This window comes from Ascidia mentula, chromosome 1 (assembly GCF_947561715.1).
Source record: "Ascidia mentula chromosome 1, kaAscMent1.1, whole genome shotgun sequence".
Classification (NCBI taxonomy): domain Eukaryota; kingdom Metazoa; phylum Chordata; class Ascidiacea; order Phlebobranchia; family Ascidiidae; genus Ascidia; species Ascidia mentula.
This window is the reverse complement of record NC_138566.1, coordinates 18,822,509-18,849,600: the sequence shown is the minus strand read 5'-3', so window position 1 is coordinate 18,849,600 and position 27,092 is coordinate 18,822,509. Positions and strand designations below refer to the sequence as shown.

Sequence of the window (27,092 nt, the reverse complement as noted above, 5' to 3'; positions counted from 1 at the left end):
ACAAACGAACATTCAATGAACGTTCAACGGCAAAAGGCTGGAGCAGCATTTTATTGCAGTAACGATAACTGTTTAAGAGTTTATCAAAGGAGTTTTTGACTATTTAGTTTAAAGCATCGTCATTGTATGTTGTGGACTTAACATTTCACTTAGATAACGTAGATGTTTTCCAATTCGAACAAACATCTAAATATATTAAAATGTACGATACTTAGAAAGATATCTGTGCTCGCTTATTTTATTATGGTTCGCTTTGCAGATACCATATACGTTGCCGGTGGTCTTGGTTACAACAAACAACGGTTAAACAGCATGGAAAGTTATACGAACGGCCAATGGACGTTACTTAGAGCAAGCATGGACGGTTGCAGATATAATTTTGGTCTTGTTGCATACAAAGGTAAAACGATGTTCAACAATTTACTTTTTTGTAACTTTTTTTTTTTTTATACTTATATCTCTTTTACAGGTTCTCTGTATGCTGTTGGTGGTCTAGGTATTTTAATTAAGTCGCTTGACAGGTATTCAATTCGTGATGGCCATTGGTCGAACGTGTGCGCGATTAACGAGGCTTTAAAGAACATCCGTATGGCTGTACCTTTACGCGACAAAATATACATAGGTTTGTACGCGTAAAATTGTGTAAAAAAGTGTTCAAATATCATTAAATCTGCGCAGTCGATGCGGCGGAAACAAGCTCAGCAGAAATACATGTTTGCAACCTGAAAGAGAGTAAAATGGAAAAGGAAAATACAGCGACAAGAGTAACGATACAGCGATGTGCGACTTGGGTTCTTAGTTTTCCAAACTACCTTGCTTTGACGTGGAGTAGATGTGAAACGGTGATATGTTTTTCGGGCAAAATGTTTTTTTAGATCATGACAGAAATTACTACTTAACGTGGTAGTAGTGATGGGTTGCGCCGGATCCGGGATCCGGGTACCCGCACCCGGCCGGATATTGACCAATTTTCAATACCCGGACCCGGCCGGATAATACACTTAATTTTACCGGATAGTTAGGAAAGCATTTTTGTCCTAAAAGCGTACAAACAATTCGCAAATTACTCGTTTTTGGGACCCAGTCTGTTATACTCGCCGACGTAAGATTTTTTTGTTATTTGTTATTAAGGTTTTTCGTGACGTGTTATACCATATTAATAAATGCCCAAGTTGATTTGTTCCACTTATGACAGGCTAACCTTAACATAGCATTTTTGCCATAATACACGAATCAGTGTTAACAAACTGCCGGATCCAAATTATCCGGCCGGATTTGATTAATAACTATCCGGATCCGGCCGGGCCGGATAATTTGGAACTGGGAACATCACTACGTGGTAGAACTTTCCTGATCATGCTGTCTTTAATGTGCATGATATAGGCTATAAGAATACTACGCCATCATATTTTAGGAAATTTGTTTTCTTGTGATTCAGGACGAATCTTCGGAAACTGAAGAAGAAATCTCAAGAAAGGACTGCAGAATCTATAGTCTTCGAGAACATTATTCTACAACATCAGAAGAAGAATCAGATGAATGAAATTCCGCCATACTTTTAAGGAAGTTCTGAAAAGTCAACAAAACAGCTGCTGATTTACGGTGCAATATTTCCTTTTTCCATCGTAATCTTCGTGCCGCTGTCTGGAATCTTTCGATGGTAGTGGGCGTTTCTTTGAATCCACTCGCATTTCGACATTCTCGTGTCTTTGCTATATTAGCGTCACTGATAGTTGACAAAAATGCCTACTCCAGCGTTTCAATGTTTTTTGCTTAGATGCTGCTAATTAAGTCTGCTTTGCGTGTTCTAATTGTAACAAACTAATGTGATTTGGTGAGCAAACAATACAAATACGCGAGGTAAAAATATTTTCATTGTCCGTGTGCAAACATACTTTATGAAATAGAAAGACACGTTGCAATATCAGGAGCCCCCTGTCTGCACCCCTCGTTCCGTTCGCGTCTTTGAGCTGATTTAGGTGAAAAAACATGTGTGCAAAACTTTATCTGCCGTAGACGGAAACTATTTTTAAAGCTTTATTTCAAAACCCAACATGCATGTAAGACTGTGCTTTTCTACTGTTAGGCAACATGCGAAATATCAAAGAAATCCTCTTCAAATGACGTAGAAAACAGGCAGCTGCAGACTCGTTTTCTATACCCCAAAATACATGTGTTAGCTTTACAACAATGAAACCATTCTGCTGAATGTCCATTTTTAATGATCCTACTTGGAAGGAAATGTCAGTGAATGCGATACACGTAAGGGGACAAATGAAATGTGTTCGCCATAGAAGCCGAACCGTGAGTTTCAATATGTGCTACGAAGCGCACGTTTGTACACAAAACGTCATAATAAACTCGACAGAAACATTTAAATAAGAGAAGTGCTTTCAAGGAATTGAAGCTCTAATCGAAAACTCGCGTTGAGAATTTAATTTTTAGGAAAATACGATATCATGTACCAACAATCGTGCGAAAACTGTACTATGACAGAAAAAGGGGTTTAGAATCGCGAAGTGCCTTTTGTCAAACACACCCTTAGTAGAATTACAAAAAAAAGATGAGTGGGATCGTTTTTTTACAACAATAAACTGTTAACACGCGAAATGGGCGATGCTGTTTCGAGCCAAGCTGCCCTGCGAAGAGTTGTGGCAGAAATCAACGCAACAAACACAAAACGTAGAAACATATTTAGCTCGACAAGCGGTAACGTCTCAAACTTAGGCTTTCAACTCCAATTGAGCCTCTTTCCACTGCAAACATTTCTTGATCTCGAGGCCGATTGCTTTCGCCATAGGTGGCGGTACAGCATTACCCACTTCCCTGTGTTTATCCAGGATGCTGCCGAAAAATCTGTACGAGTCCGGAAAGCCTTGTGAACGTGCACACTCCCGCACACTCACCACACGATCTTGTTCAGGGTGCAGCACGCGACCTTGCTTGCCCATCGGTTCGGGGTTGGTGACGGTGGTACTGAAAAAGCCATCCCACTCCAAACGGCCGTAAAGACCAGACCAGTGGTTGTGGCGATTACCAGTGTGCGGCAAGCACCAGGGGATAAGAGTGTTGAACTGTCGATCCAGGGGGTCGCATTGCTTGCCTTCAGCGCATGAGCACACGCCCCGCAATGCACCAGTAGAACTCCGGCCCTGCTTTTTGTCCTTGTAGTCGTAGCGTAAAAGCTTGGTGGAAGTGCCGTCCGAAAGTTTGACGATTTTGTTGGGGAGATCTCGCCAATCAGACCCCGGGATGCGGGGTATGAGGTTCATGCGCGCCTCGACAAGCGGGCTCATCTCTTTGCACACGTGGTCGCGCAGCACCGCCTGATACCCGCCGGCACGGATGGAACGCTGGAAGTGGCTTTCGCTCTCTCCGCGATAAGAGATCTCAAGCTTGGAGTGACCGTTGGGTATCTTGGGAAGGTCTGACATGGTATCGCGTACTGATATTGTACGAAACGGCGCCGATGTAAGTCGCTTAATGTTGCTGGAGTAACGCTGGTCACCGATCTGTGCAGAAAGGCTGCCACCTCGTGTTGAAAATGTGTGTAACGGCTCAGGATAGAGAGGTAGCTTCTCGCCCGGTGCCGCTGCAAGTATTATCGCCCTTCGTCGGGTTTGTGCCACGCCGTAATGCCCGGCCTGCAAGATGCCGAACGTGCACTGGTATCCCATCTTCAGCAGAGACGCCAGTGCGAGCTTTAACACCATGCAGTTTTTGTAGGAAACAAAATTTCGCACGTTTTCGAGAAGAAAGAACCTAGGCCGGTAGTAGTCGCAGAAGGAGAGGTAGGAGACAACCAGAGAGTTCTTGAAGCGGGAATACTCTCGCGAGTTGAATCGGTTCATGCCACTGAAGCCTTGACAGGGTGGGCCACCGCATAGAAGATCGACATCTCCTTTTTGGGGCAACCTCTGGCCGCACTGGCTTTTTTCGTGGCCCGACATCACCATGTCCAGGAGGACGTTGCAGTCTTCGGTGAACACCGTCGTGCCAGGATTGTTGAGTCGGAATGCTTGGGCCGCCGGCTCCCAAAGCTCGACCGCGTATGACGCTTCGGAAATTCCCGCCTGGTGAAATCCCTCCGACAATCCACCGCAGCCTGAAAAGACGTCAAGCGTGCGAAGCTTTTTGTACGGAAGTTCGGGCTCTTCCACCATCTCGTTTTCCTTTGCTGTTTCCTTATTGATTTTCGTCATCTTTGTGAGTTTGGAAAGTTTCGGTTTGTCTCCAGTCGCCTCCTGGATCATCTGTTTAACACCAGCACGCCTTGAACACGTGGGAGGATTGTAAAACTCCCGTTCCTTCGCGTTGTAGGCCTCGCTAAAGTAGAAACGGTCGACCCCCTTGCGCGAATACTCGGACGGGGCGACCGTGAGGTCGTATTCGCACTCCACCCGGCATTTTCCTTGAACCATCTCGAAGTTTAAGGTCGTTTCCTCGTCGCTCCAGTAGAGCATGTTTAGGTCGCAGAAGTACGTCGACTTCAGGACTTTGTGGGTGTTTTCGGGCCTGTAGAACTTGGTCACCTTCATTTTTATCTTGGACCCCGGTTTCTTGATGTTGTCGCAGAAAATCGAAGTGATCCTTCCAATGCGGAATGGCTCGGCTACAGTGTCATTGCTGCCCTTGACGTAGCTGCTTTTTCTGTAATATTCCGGGTACTCATCTTCGTCTACGTCATCGACCGACTTGGGCGTCTGCTTCTTCTGCGAAGTTTTCCGTTTTTCGAACGACAATGCCTCTACGGGTAAGTAGGCCGAGTCCCCGATGGAATATTCAACACCGTCCTTCGTTGCTTTCTTGTAGAAGACTTTGTCGCCTTCCGAGCGGATTTCCTCTTTTGCCACTGGAACTGGTTTGCGGCGCTGCGTCCACTCCCGCTCGCAAGCCTCGCAGAAATCTGGATCATCAGGGATTGGGATCGTGGGCGGATCAAGAAATCTAGCGCAGGTAGTGTCGTACCTGAGCACATACGAAATATTATAAAATTTGCAAATGCATGTTGGTGATGCCAGTTAACGGTTGATTTTTAAACAAATGATATGCTGATGCTGGGTAGTGACGTATTTTTTTGTTTTAATGAAATAGTATGGTTAAAAATGGTTATAAGATCTACATTGTTTTCCAAACAACATCGATGGGTTTATGCTATCGCAAGGAGACCTATACAGAACATAGGTCATTGGCGTAATAATCCTATTTATAATTATCAATAAAACCTGTACTCACCACTTTTGGTAAAAAAACGTTGAATTCCCGTCGCATTTGGGGAACTTGCGGTCGTCCATGACCCCTCCCAAATTTCGCCAATCCGGATGCGGAGTTCGGTGAAAAACCTCCACCTTCCCGTGGATGCACTCGACACCAACATCGTCATCACAATCGTCCACCAAGAGCAGTTCCGCCGGATCCGCAACCTCCTGAAGCACGGATTCAGATGCGCGAAGAAACCAATTCACGTGCGCTTTTTTCTCTCCATCGCTGCGGTCTTCGTAGAGGAAGATCAGGCGACCGATAAACGGTTTCTTTTCCGAGCTGTCGCTCAACATGGAGACGCAGTCGCCGACTTCGTACGTTTCATCGCCAAGCATAACGGACGCGAAGTACTCGCGCTTGTCTGACATGAAAAAACATCACATTTTTCTATGTTAAATACAACTCAAAATTGTAAGATTGCCTTACTGGTAACATACAATAACAAGCAACGATTCATAATTTATTTCAAAATTTACCTTTCGACATAACAGACTCTTCAGGCCAAGTAACTTTAGCCTTGGTTTTCTTGGTCGCTTTGTGGCCCTTGTGTGGGGATACTTTGGGCTCAGGGGCCGCCGGCTCATCGAGGTCGGTTTCAACTTCATCGTCCAACTCGATGCCCATATTTGGACACTTGCGCTGGACGCATGTTTGCTTCGCTTTGCCGGAGCCGCCAAACTTCACCATGTCACGACAGGCTGCACATTTGCCACATTCTGGGCGAAGGCAAGCCTCACACACCCCACATCTAAAGGCGGGAACAACAGTTTGCGACACAGAACAAAACCTGTCCGTTTACGTAGACAAGTATACCTACTTGAAAGGCAATTTTATTCATAGGTTATTTTATAATTTGTTGCATTGTTCGTTGAACAAACTGGCACAAAAAAAATTAGGAAAATCTAATCTTGGTACCTTCGTCTCCTCAGCTTGCTGCCTGTGGATGCATCAACGGTTCCTTGGAAGAATTGCTCCATTATTTCGGCAACCAAGTCAGTGGTTGTTGCTTTTGTTGAAGACGCCTAGAAAATAAATCAAATGCTCAAATACTGTTGTTTGCAATGGTATTACACAAAGAAACATGACTTGGTAATCACCTTGACATGCTTTTTCTCCTTTATGACGTTGTTTCTAGCAGCTCTACGTTTACCCAAAGTTACACCGGCCAAGTGTATCAGATCCCGCATACATGGTGTGCCAAGCAACGAGTCTTCGTCTTCACTTCTCGCCGAATCGTACGACTCGACCTAAATCATATTGTTGTGTAAACTTGCAGCCCACGGACGCCACGAGAAGACGTTTTATGTGCAAAGAAAATCAGACACACGCAACTATTGTCACCAGTGAATAATATTTAACTTTAGATTATATTGCAAAGTTTGGGAAACTGTCAATGCGTGTTGAGAGCAGCACATGCAAATATAAGATTCCTAAGTACATGCGGGACCAATCATGCAATCAGGTTTAAACCACCATTTTTAAGTGATCCGGGGACTTTTGTGTGACTCAATATGTGGTTATATAATGTTACCAACATTTTGCAACAAAACATTAGGTTAATTTCTAAACTCTATTTCTATTTTAACTAGTATATATTCTCATGTCCCAAGCATAAAAGTCGCATAGTGGCTTTGACATAACAAACAATAAAAAAAACTACAAAACACTGATAGAGTCAAATCATGACTCATAATTTGTCAAACTTGCAACAATTGACTGAAAAAAACTTTTGGTCACAACCCACAGGTTGGGAAACACTGGATTAGATTACCTGTTCAACAACAAATTGTGCATGTCTTAGCAGTGAGTCTTCTGTAAACTTGTTAAGTCCCAAAGCTGGAGGTGGTACTGTGGTTTGTATTCGATTTACCAGGTCCTCATAGGCGGCTGCTGGGTTTTCAGACAGGAACTCAATGACATTTTTACTCATGTATATTTTTTCCTGTACACTAGACCAGTGCTCACGGTACAACACAGAGGGCTCCATAAGGTAATACTCCGCAAAAGCAGTTGAGAAACCAACCAATGCTCTTTCACCTCCATCAAACCCTGAAAAACATGTTATTTTACGCACATCAGGCAACTATTTATTTGAAATGTGTACATGCTTTTATAAGGTTTATATAACGAAAAAAAAACAATTACGAATAAAGTGACCAACCACAAAAGGTATTAATCTTACATTACTATATAATAGACCCCCATTGAAAAATTGGTCACAGATCAAAATAACACATTACGAATTGTACCACAAGATTTTTTTTATTCGTAATAAGACAAATCAACTGTGTCTTGAAGGCATGTAAGTAAGCATCATATGTTTTACCAGTAAAGTTGTGTCAGTTATTTTAAGCTTACCTGCAGTCCACCACTCATTAATTGGACCCAGTCTCTTTCCACAAACACCATTATCAGTGCTAGAGTCTTCATCAAACACTGGCTTAATAACTCCACTAAAAAATAGCTCCACATTTCTTTCAATTAATCCAGAGTCGAATGAGCAAACGTGGGTGCTTTTGTCATAGACAGTAAAATCTAAACAAACACAACAAACATGGATTTAAGTACAAAAACACTCAGTGCAACCTTTTTCAAATCAAGTGTTTAAAATAAAACCTGTAATCTTGTGTTGTGGTCTTCCAGTTTCATCATTACCCACAAACAATGCCAGAGACTCATGGGTAAGAACAACAAACTCTTCTTCTGCTCCTGGAGGATCACCAGGGAACAACTTTATATCATTTAAATGTTGTCGACACTCCCGACATTTGGTGGTTTCATTCTTCTTAATTTCTTTTTGCTAGTACACATTACAACATCACTGATTTATGAACGTTTCAGAAAAAACTAAGCAAGGCATCTACCAAAATTGAAATTAACTGAAAAATACTAAACTTAATGTAAACATGATTTGATACAAAATATGTTAATTGTTCTTCAAAGAACAAAGGAGGTAGTGGTCATTAAAATGTTACAAAAATGCATGTTGGTAGAGTTTTAGGTCTAAATTTATACATTAGCTTACCTCAGTGTGGTTATTTTTTAGGGGGTTAGCAGCAGGTTGGATGTTTTCTTTGTCAGTGTTAGTTGACTCTTCACTGCTGCTGTGTGCAGCTTTCTCTACTCTTGGGCGTTTTTCCTCTCTGTTTATTTCACCATTTTGTGGTGCTTCAACTTACCAATGAGTGACTTGTACGCAACCATTCTTGTCTTGGAATTACTCTCAGCACTCAGTAAGTGGTTGCAGGTCAATGTTAACTGTAGAAAGAAATCACTGCCGACTAGAATTCTTATGCTTGTGAGTGCACAACCAAAGTATGTTTCGGGTTTCACGCTTGATTGAATTTGGTGCCGTCCTCGGCCACGAAGGGTTTGCAAAAATCCTTCGCTTTCATCCGACAAACTGCTGATCGTAAGTAAATTTACTTTACGAAACACGGTGATGACAATCATTTTAAAGTAATTGTTTTTTTAATTTGAATGTTTCCAACTAATATAATGCCAAGAACACATAATAAATGCCAAGAACACAATAAACTAAGCTAAAGGCTTTCCAACAAAAATGAGTGAAAAAAATATTTGACTTCATATTGACGTGTATCAAGTTTGTACTTTTAAATTGCAGAACGCAATGTTTAAATAACTGTAGTTATTGCGTTTTCCCATCGCCTATACGTGTGCTATGAGTTACATGGCGATAAAAGTTATTGCAGTCAAATAATCACCACCGATGGTTTTCGGAACTTTGCGCGCTCTTCACAACATAACTCTGAACGCTTGATTTAACACCAAAGTCTTTTTCGAGAAAGAAACAACGGCAATGGTTTCACGCACACCTGGACGTGAACACGAACACGATATGGGGTCGTGACTAAGCGTTCCTGTAGGTGTTGTCGTCGGTTCACTCTCCTGCTGTGTACCACAGTTGTTGCGCAAGGTCGGAAGAACTGGGCTCCAGCACGGCAAAAACAGCGGAATTCATCGTTGCACAATCGCTTTTTACTTTTAGGGACAGTCTAGCTTATCGGACGTAACGTAGTATAGCTGCAGATTTCATGTTACTGCTACGATTGCTAAAACTGATTTGAAATCTCTTGGAGTCTAACATTGTTGTGTTTTTTTGCGTGTTGCAATGTTTGGAAGTCGAAATTGTGTACCTGAGGCTGCCTCGGATAAAATAGTCAGGAGGTCAGTTTAGAAAATGTTTTGTTAATCGTTGCTCCCTAGTATTGCATACTAAAAGTTTTGTTTTGTAGGCAGCAGACACTTGTTCAAGCAGAAGGAACCCAATACAACCTCTTGGACCTACTAAAAAAGTAAAGTTGTCACATCGTGTAGCGTTTCACGTCACGTAGCACAGATATTTGCTACTTAACAGTTACACGGTCTCGCGTTTTGTCATATGTAACGCAACTGGTTGTTATTATGTTATCGAATATAGCAAACCTAATCACGTTTCTAAATTTGCATACTTAATGGGTTGTGGTTTCTTGATTCTGCTTTAGAATGTTGTCTATGTAGAAGTTTCAAGTGTGCGTAATTTATTAATTTTTTTACTTTTCACTTAGTGACAGAAACGCGGCAAACAATCTCTGCGATCTCACAATTTCTCTCGATTCGACAAACTGTGGATTAAGATCAGGATCTTCAAAGGCGCATAAATGTCTTTTGGGTACAACGACTGACTACTTCCGTAACATTCTAGAAAAGGTGAGTTGCCTTTTAAAAGGACACACATTTGTATATTTTGGAATACAGATGAATTTATGTAGTCAGAAAGCAAAAACGCAATTTCCCTTCCTTCGGGAACGTATCGCGAGGTATCGGGTTTTGTAAGCAATTTGTACAAAGGAAAGCCAGAGAAAATGCCCCTTTGCGGGCCAAACACCATCACAGAAACAGGTAAAGTCGGATTAAAACTGAACCAACTGCGTTTATACTGCGACATTTTTTAAAGGAATCGAGTTGCAAAACACAACTAACAAAACTGAATTGGAATATTTTGTTCGTCAACGACTGAACAGGTGAGCCACAATTAAACAAATAGTAAGTTACAAAGAAATTGCTCAGTCTTTTCAAAAAGGACGTAAGGTTTGCATGAGTGTTTACTTTTACATTGTACGTGAGGTCAGTATTTTTATTTGATTGAACCAAGCGCCAAATGCAAGTCAATAAGGAAGCACAATATAATGATAAAAGTTGTTTTTTTAACCTGTGAATAAACTTTCGGCAGGGATAGGTTGGGAAACAGGCTGCATTGTGACGCAATAATATCCACCGATACAAGGGATTTCACCATTCACAAATGCGTAGTCGCTGTCCATTCAAGAGTTTTTCCAAAAAGTGTTTACCACGGAGGTAAGAGAAAAGTAACCCCGCACAATTCGACCTATCAATTTATTTACTGTTACCTTAAAGTAACGTATACGAAATTTACTGCACCTTTATGTAGATGGAAGAAAAGTACACTAATGTGTGTCGAGTGACTGGAATTAAGGACGATATGATGTCGTTAGTGCTCGATTTCATTTATACGAAGGAAATGTGGGTGGAAGACAGTCAGTTTCTTGATCTCCTTCCCACAGCTGATTATTTGTGTATACCAAGCTTACAAGGTAAAGGTACGTCACAAATTGTTGTAAATATGTTTTTGAACTTGTGTCTTATTTAGCACTTAAAAGTCAAATCGCAAGAAGCATAATCAGTTTGGTGTCGAACGAAAACAGAGTGGAAATGTGGCTCTTCGGTAAAAAATATCAAGAGGAATCTTTAAAGCGAACAGCTGAAGAAAAAATACAGAGCCTGTATAGAAATTCGGCAATTTCAACAGACGAAGTTGTTAAAGTTGAGAAAGCTTATATTGAAGAGTTCATGAAACTTATACAGGTATTCCGAGTTTCCTGTATCTTGTGTTGCATTCAAAAAAGAACAGTTTGTGGCATTGTATTATTTGTTGCACATTCTGCTGCCGTTTTTGCCAAAACTTATATCGTTAATATTTTAACCGGAAACCGCTTAAATTTGTGCAGTTTACATGCATTGCACTTATAACGTAACTCTATACTGCTTCGGTCACAGAGAGGTATTTCAGCTGATGAATTTATGGAACTCATAATCCAATGGGCCAAATACAATGTGGAGAATCGAAAAGAAAAGTTTGATTCGTTACTTGGAATGATTGAAGATTCATTTACTGACACGTCGTTGAGAAGGCTGCAAAGAGAAGAAGTAAGCAGTGATAGCAATTTTCGCTGTAATCAATCTTTAAAACTAAAGTATAAGAAATCTAAATAAATCAAACTGATATCAGTAAAGTGCACTTAGTGTGTTTATGATTTTGTTAAAGAATCTCGTCCTTAGCAGCAAGAAAGCATCCAAAATTGTCATATCCTTTCTTAGTCCGTATTTGCCGCACCAGGATACAGGTTGGAGCTTTTGGTATTATAATTGTTAAGGAAATAGTGTAAGTTTCAGATATTTCGAATTATAGATTTTTAAGATGTTCTAGAATTAGTCCAGAATAGGTTCATAACTTCCTTTGTTTTGATCAGAATTGGACCTGGGGAGTGTGTATGTAGTTAATGAAAACTATTACATACGCAAGTGCGACTTATCTTCGTTTACTCGACTGAAGCCCAAAGCCAACAACTTTGAAATTCCCCGTTGCGAGGTAAAATCAGGTGGTGATATTATGTAATTCTCTAGATATGTGCGAGTAAAGTTTTAAAGCGAGAAGGAAAACAGGCATTAATCAGAGGTAACATATGCAACACGGCAGAAAAACGTAAAAGTAGGAATATAATGTTTTCTGTGTTAGCTACCTAATAAATCGAGATGTCTTTTGTGAATTTTTTCGGTAGCTTTCTGGTTGTTGGGTTCAGCCTAATGAAGTTTCTCGACAAGTTTGTCATCAGATGAATGTCTTCAATCAACCACTTGGACTATTCGACTTCGCTTGTGTTTACGCTTTCGAAAAGCTGTATATTTTGGGTGGACACAACTTTAATCCCATTTATTCGACAAACCAAGTGTTATCATACAATGGCCTTTGGACAAAGGAACATTCAATGAACGTTAAACGGCAAAAGGCTGGAGCAGCAGTTTATTGCAGTAACGACAACTGTTTAAGAGTTTATCGAAAGAGTTTTAGACTATTTAGTTTAAAGCATCGTCATTGTATGTTGTGGACTTTTTCACTGCGTGATCTAACATTTCACTTAGATCACACAGATGTTTTCCAATTCACACAAACATCTACATATATTAAAATGTATGATACTTAGAAAGATATCTGTGCTCGCTTATTTTATTATGTTTCGCTTTGCAGATACCATATACGTTGCCGGTGGTCTTGGTTACAACAAACAATGGTTAAACTGCATGGAAAGTTATACGAACGGCCAATGGACGTTACTTAGAGCCAGCATGGACGGTTGCAGATCTGATTTTGGTCTTGTTGCATACAAAGGTAAAACGATGTTCAACAATTAACTTTTTTGTAACTATTCTTATATCTCTGCCGATGAAAAAAATTAATTTTTTTAATTTTTATCAAGGTACTTTCCTTTATGTGGCAGACTTCTACTTAGTTATTTTACGCTGTTTTGTACACTTTGCAGAAACTGATGATGCCCTTTTCAGGGCGAAATATATTTTTCTGACAAAAATAAAAACATCTTTAAAAGAGCTGTCTGAAAGATTGACTTAAAAGTTTTACTCAGCTACTACTTATATCTCTTTTACAGGTTCTTTGTATGCTGTTGGTGGTCTAGGTCGATCAGGTATTTTAATTAGGTCGCTTGACAGGTATTCAATTCGTGATGGCCATTGGTCGAACGTGTGCGCGACAAACAAGGGTTTAAAGAACATCCGTATGGCTGTACCTTTACGCGACAAAATATACATAGGTTTGTACGCGTAAAATTGTGTAAAAAAGTGTTCAAATATTATTAAATCTGCGCAGTCGATGCGGCGGAAACAAGCTCAGCAGCAATACATGTTTGCAACCTGAAAGAGAGTAAAATGGAAAAGGAAAATACAGCGACAAGAGTAACGATACAGCGATGTGCGACTTGGGTTATTAGTTTTCCAAACTACCTTGCTTTGACGTGGACTAGATGTGAAACGGTGATATGTTTTTCGGGCAAAATGTTTTTTTAGATCATGACAGAAATTACTACTTAACGTGGTAGTAGTGATGGGTTGCGCCGGATCCGGGATCCGGGTACCCGCACCCGGCCGGATATTGACCAATTTTCAATACCCGGACCCGGCCGGATAATACACTTAATTTTACCGGATAGTTAGGAAAGCATTTTTGTCCTAAAAGCGTACAAACAATTCGCAAATTACTCGTTTTTGGGACCCAGTCTGTTATACTCGCCGACGTAAGATTTTTTTGTTATTTGTTATTAAGGTTTTTCGTGACGTGTTATACCATATTAATAAATGCCCAAGTTGATTTGTTCCACTTATGACAGGCTAACCTTAACATAGCATTTTTGCCATAATACACGAATCAGTGTTAACAAACTGCCGGATCCAAATTATCCGGCCGGATTTGATTAATAACTATCCGGATCCGGCCGGGCCGGATAATTTGGAACTGGGAACATCACTACGTGGTAGAACTTTCCTGATCATGCTGTCTTTAATGTGCATGATATAGGCTATAAGAATACTACGCCATCATATTTTAGGAAATTTGTTTTCTTGTGATTCAGGACGAATCTTCGGAAACTGAAGAAGAAATCTCAAGAAAGGACTGCAGAATCTATAGTCTTCGAGAACATTATTCTACAACATCAGAAGAAGAATCAGATGAATGAAATTCCGCCATACTTTTAAGGAAGTTCTGAAAAGTCAACAAAACAGCTGCTGATTTACGGTGCAATATTTCCTTTTTCCATCGTAATCTTCGTGCCGCTGTCTGGAATCTTTCGATGGTAGTGGGCGTTTCTTTGAATCCACTCGCATTTCGACATTCTCGTGTCTTTGCTATATTAGCGTCACTGATAGTTGACAAAAATGCCTACTCCAGCGTTTCAATGTTTTTTGCTTAGATGCTGCTAATTAAGTCTGCTTTGCGTGTTCTAATTGTAACAAACTAATGTGATTTGGTGAGCAAACAATACAAATACGCGAGGTAAAAATATTTTCATTGTCCGTGTGCAAACATACTTTATGAAATAGAAAGACACGTTGCAATATCAGGAGCCCCCTGTCTGCACCCCTCGTTCCGTTCGCGTCTTTGAGCTGATTTAGGTGAAAAAACATGTGTGCAAAACTTTATCTGCCGTAGACGGAAACTATTTTTAAAGCTTTATTTCAAAACCCAACATGCATGTAAGACTGTGCTTTACTACTGTTAGGCAACATGCGAAATATCAAAGAAATCCTCTTCATATGACGTAGAAAACAGGCAGCTGCAGACTCGTTTTCTATACCCCAAAATACATGTGTTAGCTTTACAACAATGAAACCATTCTGCTGAATGTCCATTTTTAATGATCCTACTTGGAAGGAAATGTCAGTGAATGCGATACACGTAAGGGGACAAATGAAATGTGTTCGCCATAGAAGCCGAACCGTGAGTTTTAATATGTGCTACGAAGCGCACGTTTGTACACAAAACGTCATAATAAACTCGACAGAAACATTTAAATAAGAGAAGTGCTTTCAAGGAATTGAAGCTCTAATCGAAAACTCGCGTTGAGAATTTAATTTTTAGGAAAATACGATATCATGTACCAACAATCGTGCGAAAACTGTACTATGACAGAAAAAAGGGTTTAGAATCGCGAAGTGCCTTTTGTCAAACACACCCTTAGTAGAATTAAAAAAAAAAGATGAGTGGGATCGTTTTTTTACAACAATAAACTGTTAACACGCGAAATGGGCGATGCTGTTTCGAGCCAAGCTGCCCTGCGAAGAGTTGTGGCAGAAATCAACGCAACAAACACAAAACGTATAAACATATTTAGTTCGACAAGCGGTAACGTCTCAAACTTAGGCTTTCAACTCCTGTTGAGCCTCTTTCCACTGCAAACATTTCTTGATCTCGAGGCCGATTGCTTTCGCCATAGGTGGCGGTACAGCATTACCCACTTCCCTGTGTTTATCCAGGATGCTGCCGAAAAATCTGTACGAGTCCGGAAAGCCTTGTGAACGTGCACACTCCCGCACACTCACCACCCGATCTTGTTCAGGATGCAGCACGCGACCTTGCTTGCCCATCGGCTCGGGGTTGGTGACGGTGGTACTGAAAAAGCCATCCCACTCCAAACGGCCGTAAAGACCAGACCAGTGGTTGTGGCGATTACCAGTGTGCGGCAAGCACCAGGGGATAAGAGTGTTGAACTGTCGATCCAGGGGGTCGCATTGCTTGCCTTCAGCGCATGAGCACACGCCCCGCAATGCACCAGTAGAACTCCGGCCCTGTTTTTTGTCCTTGTAGTCGTAGCGTAAAAGCTTGGTGGAAGTGCTGTCCGAAAGTTTGACGATCTTGTTGGGGAGATCTCGCCAATCAGACCCCGGGATGCGGGGTATGAGGTTCATGCGCGCCTCGACAAGCGGGCTCATCTCTTTGCACACGTGGTCGCGCAGCACCGCCTGATACCCGCCGGCACGGATGGAACGCTGGAAGTGGCTTTCGCTCTCTCCGCGATAAGAGATCTCAAGCTTGGAGTGACCGTTGGGTATCTTGGGAAGGTCTGACATGGTGTCACGTACTGATATTGTACGAAACGGCGCCGATGTAAGTCGCTTAATGTTGCTGGAGTAACGCTGGTCACCGATCTGTGCAGAAAGGCTGCCACCACGTGTTGAAAATGTGTGTAACGGCTCAGGATAGAGAGGTAGCTTCTCGCCCGGTGCCGCTGCAAGTATTATCGCCCTTCGTCGGGTTTGTGCCACGCCGTAATGCCCGGCCTGCAAGATGCCGAACGTGCACTGATATCCCATCTTGAGAAGCGACGCGAGTGCGAGCTTTAACACCATGCAGTTTTTGTAGGAAAAAAATTTCGCACGTTTTCAAGAAGAAAGAACCTTGGCCGGTAGTAGTCGCAGAAGGAGAGGTAGGAGACAACCAGAGAGTTCTTGAAGCGGGAATACTCTCGCGAGTTGAATCGGTTCATGCCACTAAAGCCTTGACAGGGTGGGCCGCCGCATAGAAGATCGACATCTCCTTTTTGGGGCAACCTCTGGCCGCACTGGCTTTTTTCGTGACCCGACATCACCATGTCCAGGAGGACGTTGCAGTCTTCGGTGAACACCGTCGTGCCAGGATTGTTGAGTCTGAACGCTTGGGCCGCCGGCTCCCAAAGCTCTACCGCGTAAGACGCTTCGGAAATTCCCGCCTGGTGAAATCCCTCCGATAAGCCACCGCAGCCTGAAAAGACGTCGAGCGTGCGAAGCTTTTTGTACGGAAGTTCGGGCTCTTCCACCATCTCGCTTTCCTTTGCTGTTTCCTTGGTGATTTTCGTCATCTTTGTGAGTTTGGAAAGTTTCGGTTTGTCTCCGGTCGCCTCCTGGATCATCTGTTTAACACCAGCACGTCTTGAACGCGTGGGAGGATTGTAAAACTCCCGTTCCTTCGCGTTGTAGGCCTCGCTAAAGTAGAAACGGTCGACCCCCTTGCGCGAATACTCGGACGGGGCGACCGTGAGGTCGTATTCGCACTCCACCCGGCATTTTCCTTGAACCATCTCGAAGTTTAAGGTCGTTTCCTCGTCGCTCCAGTAGAGCATGTTTAGGTCGCAAAAGTACGTGGACTTCAGGATTTTGTGGGTGTTTTCGGGTCTGTAGAACTTGGTCACCTTCATTTTTATCTTGGACCCCGGTTTCTTGATGTTATCGCAGAAAATCGAAGTGATCCTTCCAATGCGGAATGGCTCGGCTACAGTGTCGTTGCTGCCCTTGACGTAGCTGCTTTTTCTGTAATATTCCGGGTACTCATCTTCGTCTACGTCATCGACCGTAGACGAAGTTTTCCGTTTTTCGAACGAGAATGCTTCCACGGGTAAGTAGGCCGAGTCTCCGATGGAATATTCAACACCGTCCTTCGTTGCTTTCTTGTAGAAGACTTTGTCGCCTTCCGAGCGGATTTCCTCTTTTGCCACTGGAACTGGTTTGCGACGCTGCGTCCACTCCCGCTCGCAAGCCTCGCAGAAATCTGGATCATCAGGGATTGGGATCGTGGGAGGATCAAGAAATCTAGCGCAGGTAGTGTCGTACCTGAGCACATACAAAATATTATAATATTTGCAAATGCATGTTGGTGATAAACAAATGATATGCTGATGCTGGGTAGTGACGTATTTTTTTGTTTCAATGAAATAGTATGGTTAAAAATTGGTTATAAGATCTACATTGTTTTCCAAACAACATCGATGGTTTTATGCTATCGCAAAGAGACCTATACAGAATAGGTCATTGGCGTAATAATCCTATTTATAATTATCAATAAAACCTGTACTCACCACTTTTGGTAAAAAAACGTTGAATTCCCGTCGCATTTGGGGAACTTGCGGTCGTCCATGACCCCTCCCAAATTTCGCCAATCCGGATGCGGAGTTCGGTGAAAAACCTCCACCTTCCCGTGGATGCACTCGACACCAACATCGTCATCGCAGTCGTCCACCAAGAGCAGTTCCGCGGGATCCGCAACCTCCTGAAGCACGGATTCAGATGCGCGGAGAAACCAATTCACGTGCGCTTTTTTCTCTCCATCGCTGCGGTCTTCGTAGAGGAAGATCAGGCGACCGATAAACGGTTTCTTTTCCGAGCTGTCGCTCAACATGGAGACGCAGTCGCCGACTTCGTACGTTTCATCGCCAAGCATAACGGACGCGAAGTACTCGCGCTTGTCTGACATGGAAAAACATCACATTTTTCTATGTTAAATACAACGCAATATTGTAAGATTGCCTTGCTAATAACACACAATAACAAGCAACGATTCATAATTTACCTTTCGACATAACAGACTCTTCAGGCCAACTAACTTTGGCCTTGGTTTTCTTGGTCGCTTTGTGGCCCTTGTGTGGGGATACTTTGGGCTCAGGGGCCGCCGGCTCATCGAGGTCAGTTTCAACTTCATCGTCCAACTCGATGCCCATATTTGGACACTTGCGCTGGACGCATGTTTGCTTCGCTTTGCCGGAGCCGCCAAACTTCACCATGTCACGACAGGCTGCACATTTGCCACATTCTGGACGAAGGCAAGCCTCACACACCCCACATCTAAAGGCGGGAAAAACAGTTTGCGACACAGAACAAAACCTGTCAGTTTACGTAGACAAGATGTATACCTACTTGAAAGGCAATTTTGTTTATGGGTTATTTTGTAATTTGTTGCATTGTGCGTTGAACAAACTGGAAAAAACACACAAAAATTAGGAAAATCTAATCTTGGTACCTTCGTCTTCTCAGTTTGCTGCCTGTGGATGCATCAACGGTTCCTTGGAAGAATTGCTCCATTATTTCGGCAACCAAGTCAGTGGTTGTTGCTTTTGTTGAAGACGCCTAGAAAATAAATCAAATGCTCAAATACTGTTGTTTGCAATGGTATTACACAAAGAAACAGGACTTGGTAATTACCTTGACATGCTTTTTCTCCTTTATGACGTTGTTTCTAGCAGCTCTACGTTTACCCAAAGTTACACCGGCCAAGTGTATCAGATCCCGCATACATGGTGTGCCAAGCAACGAGTCTTCGTCTTCACTTCTCGCCGAATCGTACGACTCGACCTAAGACATATTGTGTAAACTTGCAGCCCACGGACGCCACGAGAAGACGTTTTATATGCAAAGAAAATCAGACACAGGCAACTATTGTCACCAGTGGATAGTATTTAACTTTAGATTTTATTGCAATGTTTGGGAAATATCAAAGTGTGTTGAGAGCAGCACATGCAAATATAAGATTCCTAAGTACATGCGGGACCAATCATGCAATCAGGTTTAAACCACCATTTTTAAGTGATCCGGGGACTTTTGTGTGACTCAATATGTGGTTATATAATGTCACCAACATTTTGCAACAAAACAGTCAGGAAAGTTTCTAAATCTTGTAGGGATAATGTTAAACACGGCTTATTTCTAAACTCTATTTCTATGTTAACTAATGTGATTAGTAAATAATAACTGGATTAAAAAACCAAAGGCCCCTGGCAGGCTGTCGATCGCACACCGTATCAATAATAACTAGTATGTATTCTTATGCCCCAAGCATAAAAGTCACATAATGGCTTTGACATAACAAACAATAAAAAAAACTACAAAACACTGATAGAGTCAAATCATGACTCATAATTTGTCAAACTTGCAACAATTGACTGAAAAAAACTTTTGGTCACAACCCACAGGTTGGGAAACACTGGGATTACCTGTTCAACAACAAATTGTGCATGTCTCAGCAGTGAGTCTTCTGTAAACTTGTTAAGTCCCAAAGCTGGAGGTGGTACTGTGGTTTGTATTCGATTCACCAGGTCCTCATAGGCGGCTGCTGGGTTTTCAGACAGGAACTCAATGACATTTTTACTCATGTATATTTTTTCCTGTACACTAGACCAGTGCTCACGGTACAACACCGAGGGCTCCATAAGGTAATACTCCGCAAAAGCAGTTGAGAAACCAACCAATGCTCTTTCACCTCCATCAAACCCTGAAAAACATGTTATTTTACGCACATCAGGCAACTATTTATTTGAAATGTGTACATGCTTTTATAAGGTTTATATAACAAAAAAAAAACAATTAAGAATAAAGTGACCAACCACAAAAGGTATTAATCTTACATTACTATATAATAGACCCCCATTGAAAAATTGGTCACAGATCAAAATAACACATTACAAATTGTACCACAAGATTTTTTTTATTCGTAACAAGACAAATCAACTGTGTCTTGAAGGCATGTAAGTAAGCATCATATGTTTTACCAGTAAAGTTGTGTCAGTTATTTTAAGCTTACCTGCAGTCCACCACTCATTAATTGGACCCAGTCTCTTTCCACAAACACCATTATCAGTGCTAGAGTCTTCATCAAACACTGGCTTAATAACTCCACTAAAAAATAGCTCCACATTTCTTTCAATTAATCCAGAGTCGAATGAGCAAACGTGGGTGCTTTTGTCATAGACAGTAAAATCTAAACAAACACAACAAACATGGATTTAAGTACAAAAACACTCAGTGCAACCTTTTTCAAATCAAGTGTTTAAAATAAAACCTGTAATCTTGTGTTGTGGTCTTCCAGTTTCATCATTACCCACAAACAATGCCAGAGACTCATGGGTAAGAACAACAAACTCTTCTTCTGCTCCTGGAGGATCACCAGGGAACAACTTTATATCATTTAAATGTTGTCGACACTCCCGACATTTGGTGGTTTCATTCTTCTTAATTTCTTTTTGCTAGTACACATTACAACATCACTGATTTATGAACGTTTCAGAAAAAACTAAGCAAGGCATCTACCAAAATTGAAATTAACTGAAAAATACTAAACTTAATGTAAACATGATTTGATACAAAATATGTTAATTGTTCTTCAAAGAACAAAGGAGGTAGTGCTCATTAAAATGTTACAAAAATGCATGTTGGTAGAGTTTTAGGTCTAAATTTATACATTAGCTTACCTCAGTGTGGTTATTTTTTAGGGGGTTAGCAGCAGGTTGGATGTTTTCTTTGTCAGTGTTAGTTGACTCTTCACTGCTGCTGTGTGCAGCTTTCTCTACTCTTGGGCGTTTTTCCTCTCTGTTTATTTCACCATTTTGTGGTGCTTCAACTTACCAATGAGTGACTTGTACGCAACCATTCTTGTCTTGGAATTACTCTCAGCACTCAGTAAGTGGTTGCAGGTCAATGTTAACTGTAGAAAGAAATCACTGCCGACTAGAATTCTTATGCTTGTGAGTGCACAACCAAAGTATGTTTCGGGTTTCACGCTTGATTGAATTTGGTGCCGTCCTCGGCCACGAAGGGTTTGCAAAAAACCTTCGCTTTCATCCGACAAACTGCTGATCGTAAGTAAATTTACTTTACGAAACACGGTGATGACAATCATTTTAAAGTAACTGATTTTTTAATTTGAATGTTTCCAACTAATATAATGCCAAGAACACATAATAAATGCCAAGAACACAATAAACTAAGCTAAAGGCTTTCCAACAAAAATGAGTGAAAAAAATATTTGACTTCATATTGACGTGTATCAAGTTTGTACTTTTAAATTGCAGAACGCAATGTTTAAATAACTGTAGTTATTGCGTTTTCCCATCGCCTATACGTGTGCTATGAGTTACATGGCGATAAAAGTTATTGCAGTCAAATAATCACCACCGATGGTTTTCGGAACTTTGCGCGCTCTTCACAACATAACTCTGAACGCTTGATTTAACACCAAAGTCTTTTTCGAGAAAGAAACAACGGCAATGGTTTCACGCACACCTGGACGTGAACACGAACACGATATGGGGTCGTGACTAAGCGTTCCTGTAGGTGTTGTCGTCGGCTCACTCTCCTGATGTGTACCACAGTTGTTGCACAATGTCGGAAGTACTGGGCTCCAGCACGGCAAAAACAGCGGAATTCATCGTTGCACAATCGCTTTTTACTTTTAGGGACAGTCTAGCTTATCGGACGTAACGTTGTATAGCTGCAGATTTCATGTTACAGCTACGATTGCTGAAACTGATTTGAACTCTCGGAGTCTAACATTGTTGTGTTTTTTGCGTGTTGCAATGTTTGGAAGTCGAAATTGTGTACCTGAGGCTGCCTCGGATAAAATAGTCAGGAGGTCAGTTTAGAAAATCGTTGCTCCCTAGTATTGCATACTAAAAGTTTTGTTTTGTAGGCAGCACAGACACTTGTTCAAGCAGAAGGAACCCAATACAACCTCTTGGACCTACTAAAAAAGTAAAGTTGTCACATCGCGTAGCGTTTCACGTCACGTAGCACAGATATTTGCTACTTAACAGTTACACGGTCTCGCGTTTTGTCATATGTAACGCAACTGGTTGTTATTATGTTATCGAATATAGCAAACCTAATCATGTTTCTAAATTTGCATACTTAATGGGTTGTGGTTTCTTGATTCTGCTTTAGAATGTTGTCTATGTAGAAGTTTCAAGTGTGCGTAATTTATTAATTTTTTTACTTTTCACTTAGTGACAGAAACGCGGCAAACAATCTCTGCGATCTCACAATTTCTCTCGATTCGACAAACTGTGGATTAAGATCAGAATCTTCAAAGGCGCATGAATGTATTTTGGGTACAACGACTGACTACTTCCGTAACATTCTAGAAAAGGTGAGTTGCCTTTTAAAAGGACACACATTTGTATATTTTGGAATACAGATGAATTTATGTAGTCAGAAAGCAAAAACGCAATTTCCCTTCCTTCGGGAACGTATCGCGAGGTATCGGGTTTGTAAGCAATTTGTACAAAGGAAAGCCAGAGAAAATGCCCCTTTGCGGGCCAAACACCATCATAGAAACAGGTAAAGTCGGACTAATACTGAACCAACTGCGTTTATACTGCGACATTTTTTAAAGGAATCGAGTTGCAAAACACAACTAACAAAACTGAATTGGAATATTTTGTTCGTCAACGACTGAACAGGTGAGCCACAATTAAACAAATAGTAAGTTACAAAGAAATTGCTCAGTCTTTTCAAAAAGGACGTAAGGTTTGCATGAGTGTTTACTTTTACATTGTACGTGAGGTCAGTATTTTTATTTGATTGAACCAAGCGCCAAATGCAAGTCAATAAGGAAGCACAATATAATGATAAAAGTTGTTTTTTTAACCTGTGAATAAACTTTCGGCAGGGATAGGTTGGGAAACAGGCTGCATTGTGACGCAATAATATCCACCGATACAAGGGATTTCACCATTCACAAATGCGTAGTCGCTGTCCATTCAAGAGTTTTTCCAAAAAGTGTTTACCACGGAGGTAAGAGAAAAGTAACCCCGCACAATTCGACCTATCAATTTATTTACTGTTACCTTAAAGTAACGTATACGAAATTTACTGCACCTTTATGTAGATGGAAGAAAAGTACACTAATGTGTGTCGAGTGACTGGAATTAAGGACGATATGATGTCGTTAGTGCTCGATTTCATTTATACGAAGGAAATGTGGGTGGAAGACAGTCAGTTTCTTGATCTCCTTCCCACAGCTGATTATTTGTGTATACCAAGCTTACAAGGTAAAGGTACGTCACAAATTGTTGTAAATATGTTTTTGAACTTGTGTCTTATTTAGCACTTAAAAGTCAAATCGCAAGAAGCATAATCAGTTTGGTGTCGAACGAAAACAGAGTGGAAATGTGGCTCTTCGGTAAAAAATATCAAGAGGAATCTTTAAAGCGAACAGCTGAAGAAAAAATACAGAGCCTGTATAGAAATTCGGCAATTTCAACAGACGAAGTTGTTAAAGTTGAGAAAGCTTATATTGAAGAGTTCATGAAACTTATACAGGTATTCCGAGTTTCCTGTATCTTGTGTTGCATTCAAAAAAGAACAGTTTGTGGCATTGTATTATTTGTTGCACATTCTGCTGCCGTTTTTGCCAAAACTTATATCGTTAATATTTTAACCGGAAACCGCTTAAATTTGTGCAGTTTACATGCATTGCACTTATAACGTAACTCTATACTGCTTCGGTCACAGAGAGGTATTTCAGCTGATGAATTTATGGAACTCATAATCCAATGGGCCAAATACAATGTGGAGAATCGAAAAGAAAAGTTTGATTCGTTACTTGGAATGATTGAAGATTCATTTACTGACACGTCGTTGAGAAGGCTGCAAAGAGAAGAAGTAAGCAGTGATAGCAATTTTCGCTGTAATCAATCTTTAAAACTAAAGTATAAGAAATCTAAATAAATCAAACTGATATCAGTAAAGTGCACTTAGTGTGTTTATGATTTTGTTAAAGAATCTCGTCCTTAGCAGCAAGAAAGCATCCAAAATTGTCATATCCTTTCTTAGTCCGTATTTGCCGCACCAGGATACAGGTTGGAGCTTTTGGTATTATAATTGTTAAGGAAATAGTGTAAGTTTCAGATATTTCGAATTATAGATTTTTAAGATGTTCTAGAATTAGTCCAGAATAGGTTCATAACTTCCTTTGTTTTGATCAGAATTGGACCTGGGGAGTGTGTATGTAGTTAATGAAAACTATTACATACGCAAGTGCGACTTATCTTCGTTTACTCGACTGAAGCCCAAAGCCAACAACTTTGAAATTCCCCGTTGCGAGGTAAAATCAGGTGGTGATATTATGTAATTCTCTAGATATGTGCGAGTAAAGTTTTAAAGCGAGAAGGAAAACAGGCATTAATCAGAGGTAACATATGCAACACGGCAGAAAAACGTAAAAGTAGGAATATAATGTTTTCTGTGTTAGCTACCTAATAAATCGAGATGTCTTTTGTGAATTTTTTCGGTAGCTTTCTGGTTGTTGGGTTCAGCCTAATGAAGTTTCTCGACAAGTTTGTCATCAGATGAATGTCTTCAATCAACCACTTGGACTATTCGACTTCGCTTGTGTTTACGCTTTCGAAAAGCTGTATATTTTGGGTGGACACAACTTTAATCCCATTTATTCGACAAACCAAGTGTTATCATACAATGGCCTTTGGACAAAGGAACATTCAATGAACGTTAAACGGCAAAAGGCTGGAGCAGCAGTTTATTGCAGTAACGACAACTGTTTAAGAGTTTATCGAAAGAGTTTTAGACTATTTAGTTTAAAGCATCGTCATTGTATGTTGTGGACTTTTTCACTGCGTGATCTAACATTTCACTTAGATCACACAGATGTTTTCCAATTCACACAAACATCTACATATATTAAAATGTATGATACTTAGAAAGATATCTGTGCTCGCTTATTTTATTATGTTTCGCTTTGCAGATACCATATACGTTGCCGGTGGTCTTGGTTACAACAAACAATGGTTAAACTGCATGGAAAGTTATACGAACGGCCAATGGACGTTACTTAGAGCCAGCATGGACGGTTGCAGATCTGATTTTGGTCTTGTTGCATACAAAGGTAAAACGATGTTCAACAATTAACTTTTTTGTAACTATTCTTATATCTCTGCCGATGAAAAAAATTAATTTTTTTAATTTTTATCAAGGTACTTTCCTTTATGTGGCAGACTTCTACTTAGTTATTTTACGCTGTTTTGTACACTTTGCAGAAACTGATGATGCCCTTTTCAGGGCGAAATATATTTTTCTGACAAAAATAAAAACATCTTTAAAAGAGCTGTCTGAAAGATTGACTTAAAAGTTTTACTCAGCTACTACTTATATCTCTTTTACAGGTTCTTTGTATGCTGTTGGTGGTCTAGGTCGATCAGGTATTTTAATTAGGTCGCTTGACAGGTATTCAATTCGTGATGGCCATTGGTCGAACGTGTGCGCGACAAACAAGGGTTTAAAGAACATCCGTATGGCTGTACCTTTACGCGACAAAATATACATAGGTTTGTACGCGTAAAATTGTGTAAAAAAGTGTTCAAATATTATTAAATCTGCGCAGTCGATGCGGCGGAAACAAGCTCAGCAGCAATACATGTTTGCAACCTGAAAGAGAGTAAAATGGAAAAGGAAAATACAGCGACAAGAGTAACGATACAGCGATTTGCGACTTGGGTTCTTAGTTTTCCAAACTACCTTGCTTTGACGTGGACTAGATGTGAAACGGTGATATGTTTTTCGGGCAAAATGTTTTTTTAGATCATGACAGAAATTACTACTTAACGTGGTAGTAGTGATGGGTTGCGCCGGATCCGGGATCCGGGTACCCGCACCCGGCCGGATATTGACCAATTTTCAATACCCGGACCCGGCCGGATAATACACTTAATTTTACCGGATAGTTAGGAAAGCATTTTTGTCCTAAAAGCGTACAAACAATTCGCAAATTACTCGTTTTTGGGACCCAGTCTGTTATACTCGCCGACGTAAGATTTTTTTGTTATTTGTTATTAAGGTTTTTCGTGACGTGTTATACCATATTAATAAATGCCCAAGTTGATTTGTTCCACTTATGACAGGCTAACCTTAACATAGCATTTTTGCCATAATACACGAATCAGTGTTAACAAACTGCCGGATCCAAATTATCCGGCCAGATTTGATTAATAACTATCCGGATCCGGCCGGGCCGGATAATTTGGAACTGGGAACATCACTACGTGGTAGAACTTTCCTGATCATGCTGTCTTTAATGTGCATGATATAGGCTATAAGAATACTATGCCATCATATTTTAGGAAATTTGTTTTCTTGTGATTCAGGACGAATCTTCGGAAACTGAAGAAGAAATCTCAAGAAAGGACTGCAGAATCTATAGTCTTCGAGAACATTATTCTACAACATCAGAAGAAGAATCAGATGAATGAAATTCCGCCATACTTTTAAGGAAGTTCTGAAAAGTCAACAAAACAGCTGCTGATTTACGGTGCAATATTTCCTTTTTCCATCGTAATCTTCGTGCCGCTGTCTGGAATCTTTCGATGGTAGTGGGCGTTTCTTTGAATCCACTCGCATTTCGACATTCTCGTGTCTTTGCTATATTAGCGTCACTGATAGTTGACAAAAATGCCTACTCCAGCGTTTCAATGTTTTTTGCTTAGATGCTGCTAATTAAGTCTGCTTTGCGTGTTCTAATTGTAACAAACTAATGTGATTTGGTGAGCAAACAATACAAATACGCGAGGTAAAAATATTTTCATTGTCCGTGTGCAAACATACTTTATGAAATAGAAAGACACGTTGCAATATCAGGAGCCCCCTGTCTG

General features: G+C 40.8%; 6 protein-coding genes across 10 annotated transcripts; 4 read left to right on the top strand and 2 right to left on the bottom strand.

Moving 5' to 3' along the window:
* The first annotated feature begins 303 nt into the window (after window positions 1-303).
* Window positions 304-1,843, top strand: LOC145899238 (uncharacterized). The gene is made up of 4 exons (XM_082987972.1): window positions 304-400; window positions 470-622; window positions 679-842; window positions 1,439-1,843. The coding sequence occupies exons 1-4, from the start codon at window positions 313-315 to the stop codon at window positions 1,541-1,543; spliced, it is 510 nt and encodes a 169-aa protein (XP_082844098.1). The 5' UTR covers window positions 304-312; the 3' UTR covers window positions 1,544-1,843.
* A 374-nt stretch (window positions 1,844-2,217) lies between these two features.
* LOC145888913 (DNA (cytosine-5)-methyltransferase 1-like) lies at window positions 2,218-8,715 on the bottom strand. The gene is made up of 10 exons (XM_082979787.1): window positions 8,484-8,715; window positions 8,288-8,436; window positions 7,879-8,062; window positions 7,621-7,797; window positions 7,034-7,311; window positions 6,360-6,509; window positions 6,178-6,284; window positions 5,739-6,010; window positions 5,236-5,623; window positions 2,218-4,968 (listed from the first exon to the last, which is right to left on the bottom strand). The coding sequence occupies exons 1-10, from the start codon at window positions 8,713-8,715 to the stop codon at window positions 2,724-2,726; spliced, it is 4,182 nt and encodes a 1,393-aa protein (XP_082835913.1). The 3' UTR covers window positions 2,218-2,723.
* Window positions 8,716-9,274: 559 nt separating this feature from the next.
* Window positions 9,275-10,151, top strand: LOC145899249 (uncharacterized). The gene is made up of 4 exons (XM_082987985.1): window positions 9,275-9,450; window positions 9,519-9,578; window positions 9,831-9,972; window positions 10,039-10,151. The coding sequence occupies exons 1-4, from the start codon at window positions 9,395-9,397 to the stop codon at window positions 10,096-10,098; spliced, it is 318 nt and encodes a 105-aa protein (XP_082844111.1). The 5' UTR covers window positions 9,275-9,394; the 3' UTR covers window positions 10,099-10,151.
* Window positions 10,152-10,275: 124 nt separating this feature from the next.
* On the top strand, window positions 10,276-14,390 carry LOC145899213 (kelch-like protein 23). 3 transcript variants are annotated; one of them, XM_082987964.1, is made up of 12 exons: window positions 10,276-10,286; window positions 10,496-10,620; window positions 10,715-10,877; window positions 10,934-11,148; window positions 11,341-11,490; window positions 11,609-11,687; window positions 11,814-11,932; window positions 12,123-12,372; window positions 12,590-12,730; window positions 13,008-13,169; window positions 13,226-13,389; window positions 13,986-14,390. In XM_082987964.1, exons 3-12 carry the CDS (start codon window positions 10,715-10,717, stop codon window positions 14,088-14,090), a joined length of 1,548 nt encoding a protein of 515 aa, XP_082844090.1. In that variant the 5' UTR covers window positions 10,276-10,286; window positions 10,496-10,620; the 3' UTR covers window positions 14,091-14,390. The 3 variants fall into 3 exon arrangements, with proteins under 3 accessions (XP_082844090.1, XP_082844075.1, XP_082844083.1); XM_082987949.1 differs by having other exon boundaries at window positions 10,715-10,883; XM_082987957.1 differs by lacking the exon at window positions 10,276-10,286 and having other exon boundaries at window positions 10,610-10,883.
* A 406-nt stretch (window positions 14,391-14,796) lies between these two features.
* Window positions 14,797-21,331, bottom strand: LOC145888902 (DNA (cytosine-5)-methyltransferase 1-like). Its single transcript, XM_082979776.1, is given in 11 exon segments — window positions 14,797-16,277; window positions 16,280-17,496; window positions 17,742-18,129; window positions 18,233-18,504; window positions 18,680-18,786; window positions 18,862-19,011; window positions 19,650-19,927; window positions 20,237-20,413; window positions 20,495-20,678; window positions 20,904-21,052; window positions 21,262-21,331. Coding segments are annotated over 11 exon segments (3,999 nt in total). The 3' UTR covers window positions 14,797-15,270.
* A 473-nt stretch (window positions 21,332-21,804) lies between these two features.
* LOC145904139 (kelch-like protein 23) lies at window positions 21,805-26,993 on the top strand. 3 transcript variants are annotated; one of them, XM_082992350.1, is made up of 16 exons: window positions 21,805-22,063; window positions 22,121-22,182; window positions 22,435-22,576; window positions 22,639-22,767; window positions 22,823-22,889; window positions 23,099-23,223; window positions 23,318-23,480; window positions 23,537-23,751; window positions 23,944-24,093; window positions 24,212-24,290; window positions 24,417-24,535; window positions 24,726-24,975; window positions 25,193-25,333; window positions 25,611-25,772; window positions 25,829-25,992; window positions 26,589-26,993. In XM_082992350.1, the coding sequence occupies exons 7-16, from the start codon at window positions 23,318-23,320 to the stop codon at window positions 26,691-26,693; spliced, it is 1,548 nt and encodes a 515-aa protein (XP_082848476.1). In that variant the 5' UTR covers window positions 21,805-22,063; window positions 22,121-22,182; window positions 22,435-22,576; window positions 22,639-22,767; window positions 22,823-22,889; window positions 23,099-23,223; the 3' UTR covers window positions 26,694-26,993. The 3 variants fall into 3 exon arrangements, with proteins under 3 accessions (XP_082848476.1, XP_082848474.1, XP_082848475.1); XM_082992348.1 differs by having other exon boundaries at window positions 23,318-23,486; XM_082992349.1 differs by lacking the exons at window positions 21,805-22,063; window positions 22,121-22,182 and having other exon boundaries at window positions 22,542-22,767; window positions 23,318-23,486.
* The last annotated feature ends 99 nt before the right edge of the window (window positions 26,994-27,092 follow it).

What these genes read in the sequence shown, in the direction of transcription:
- LOC145899238 (XM_082987972.1), top strand. Translation starts at nt 313, where the DNA reads ATGGAAAGTTATACGAACGGCCAATGGACGTTACTTAGAGCAAGCATG. An exon ending in TGGTCTTGTTGCATACAAAG is followed by an intron (nt 401 to 469) that starts GTAAAACGATGT and finishes TCTCTTTTACAG; the next exon opens with GTTCTCTGTATGCTGTTGGT. An exon ending in ACGCGACAAAATATACATAG is followed by an intron (nt 623 to 678) that starts GTTTGTACGCGT and finishes AAATCTGCGCAG; the next exon opens with TCGATGCGGCGGAAACAAGC.
- LOC145888913 (XM_082979787.1), bottom strand. Translation starts at nt 8,715, where the DNA reads ATGATTGTCATCACCGTGTTTCGTAAAGTAAATTTACTTACGATCAGC. An exon ending in TAAAAAATAACCACACTGAG is followed by an intron (nt 8,063 to 8,287) that starts GTAAGCTAATGT and finishes AATGTGTACTAG; the next exon opens with CAAAAAGAAATTAAGAAGAA. An exon ending in AGCAAGCTGAGGAGACGAAG is followed by an intron (nt 6,011 to 6,177) that starts GTACCAAGATTA and finishes TCCCGCCTTTAG; the next exon opens with ATGTGGGGTGTGTGAGGCTT.
- LOC145899249 (XM_082987985.1), top strand. Translation starts at nt 9,395, where the DNA reads ATGTTTGGAAGTCGAAATTGTGTACCTGAGGCTGCCTCGGATAAAATA. An exon ending in CTCTTGGACCTACTAAAAAA is followed by an intron (nt 9,579 to 9,830) that starts GTAAAGTTGTCA and finishes CTTTTCACTTAG; the next exon opens with TGACAGAAACGCGGCAAACA. An exon ending in TCCGTAACATTCTAGAAAAG is followed by an intron (nt 9,973 to 10,038) that starts GTGAGTTGCCTT and finishes TTATGTAGTCAG; the next exon opens with AAAGCAAAAACGCAATTTCC.
- LOC145899213 (XM_082987949.1), top strand. Translation starts at nt 10,715, where the DNA reads ATGGAAGAAAAGTACACTAATGTGTGTCGAGTGACTGGAATTAAGGAC. An exon ending in ACCAAGCTTACAAGGTAAAG is followed by an intron (nt 10,884 to 10,933) that starts GTACGTCACAAA and finishes TGTCTTATTTAG; the next exon opens with CACTTAAAAGTCAAATCGCA. An exon ending in TGGAGCAGCAGTTTATTGCA is followed by an intron (nt 12,373 to 12,589) that starts GTAACGACAACT and finishes TTCGCTTTGCAG; the next exon opens with ATACCATATACGTTGCCGGT.
- LOC145904139 (XM_082992348.1), top strand. Translation starts at nt 23,318, where the DNA reads ATGGAAGAAAAGTACACTAATGTGTGTCGAGTGACTGGAATTAAGGAC. An exon ending in AGTTCATGAAACTTATACAG is followed by an intron (nt 23,752 to 23,943) that starts GTATTCCGAGTT and finishes CTTCGGTCACAG; the next exon opens with AGAGGTATTTCAGCTGATGA. An exon ending in GAAGGCTGCAAAGAGAAGAA is followed by an intron (nt 24,094 to 24,211) that starts GTAAGCAGTGAT and finishes ATTTTGTTAAAG; the next exon opens with AATCTCGTCCTTAGCAGCAA.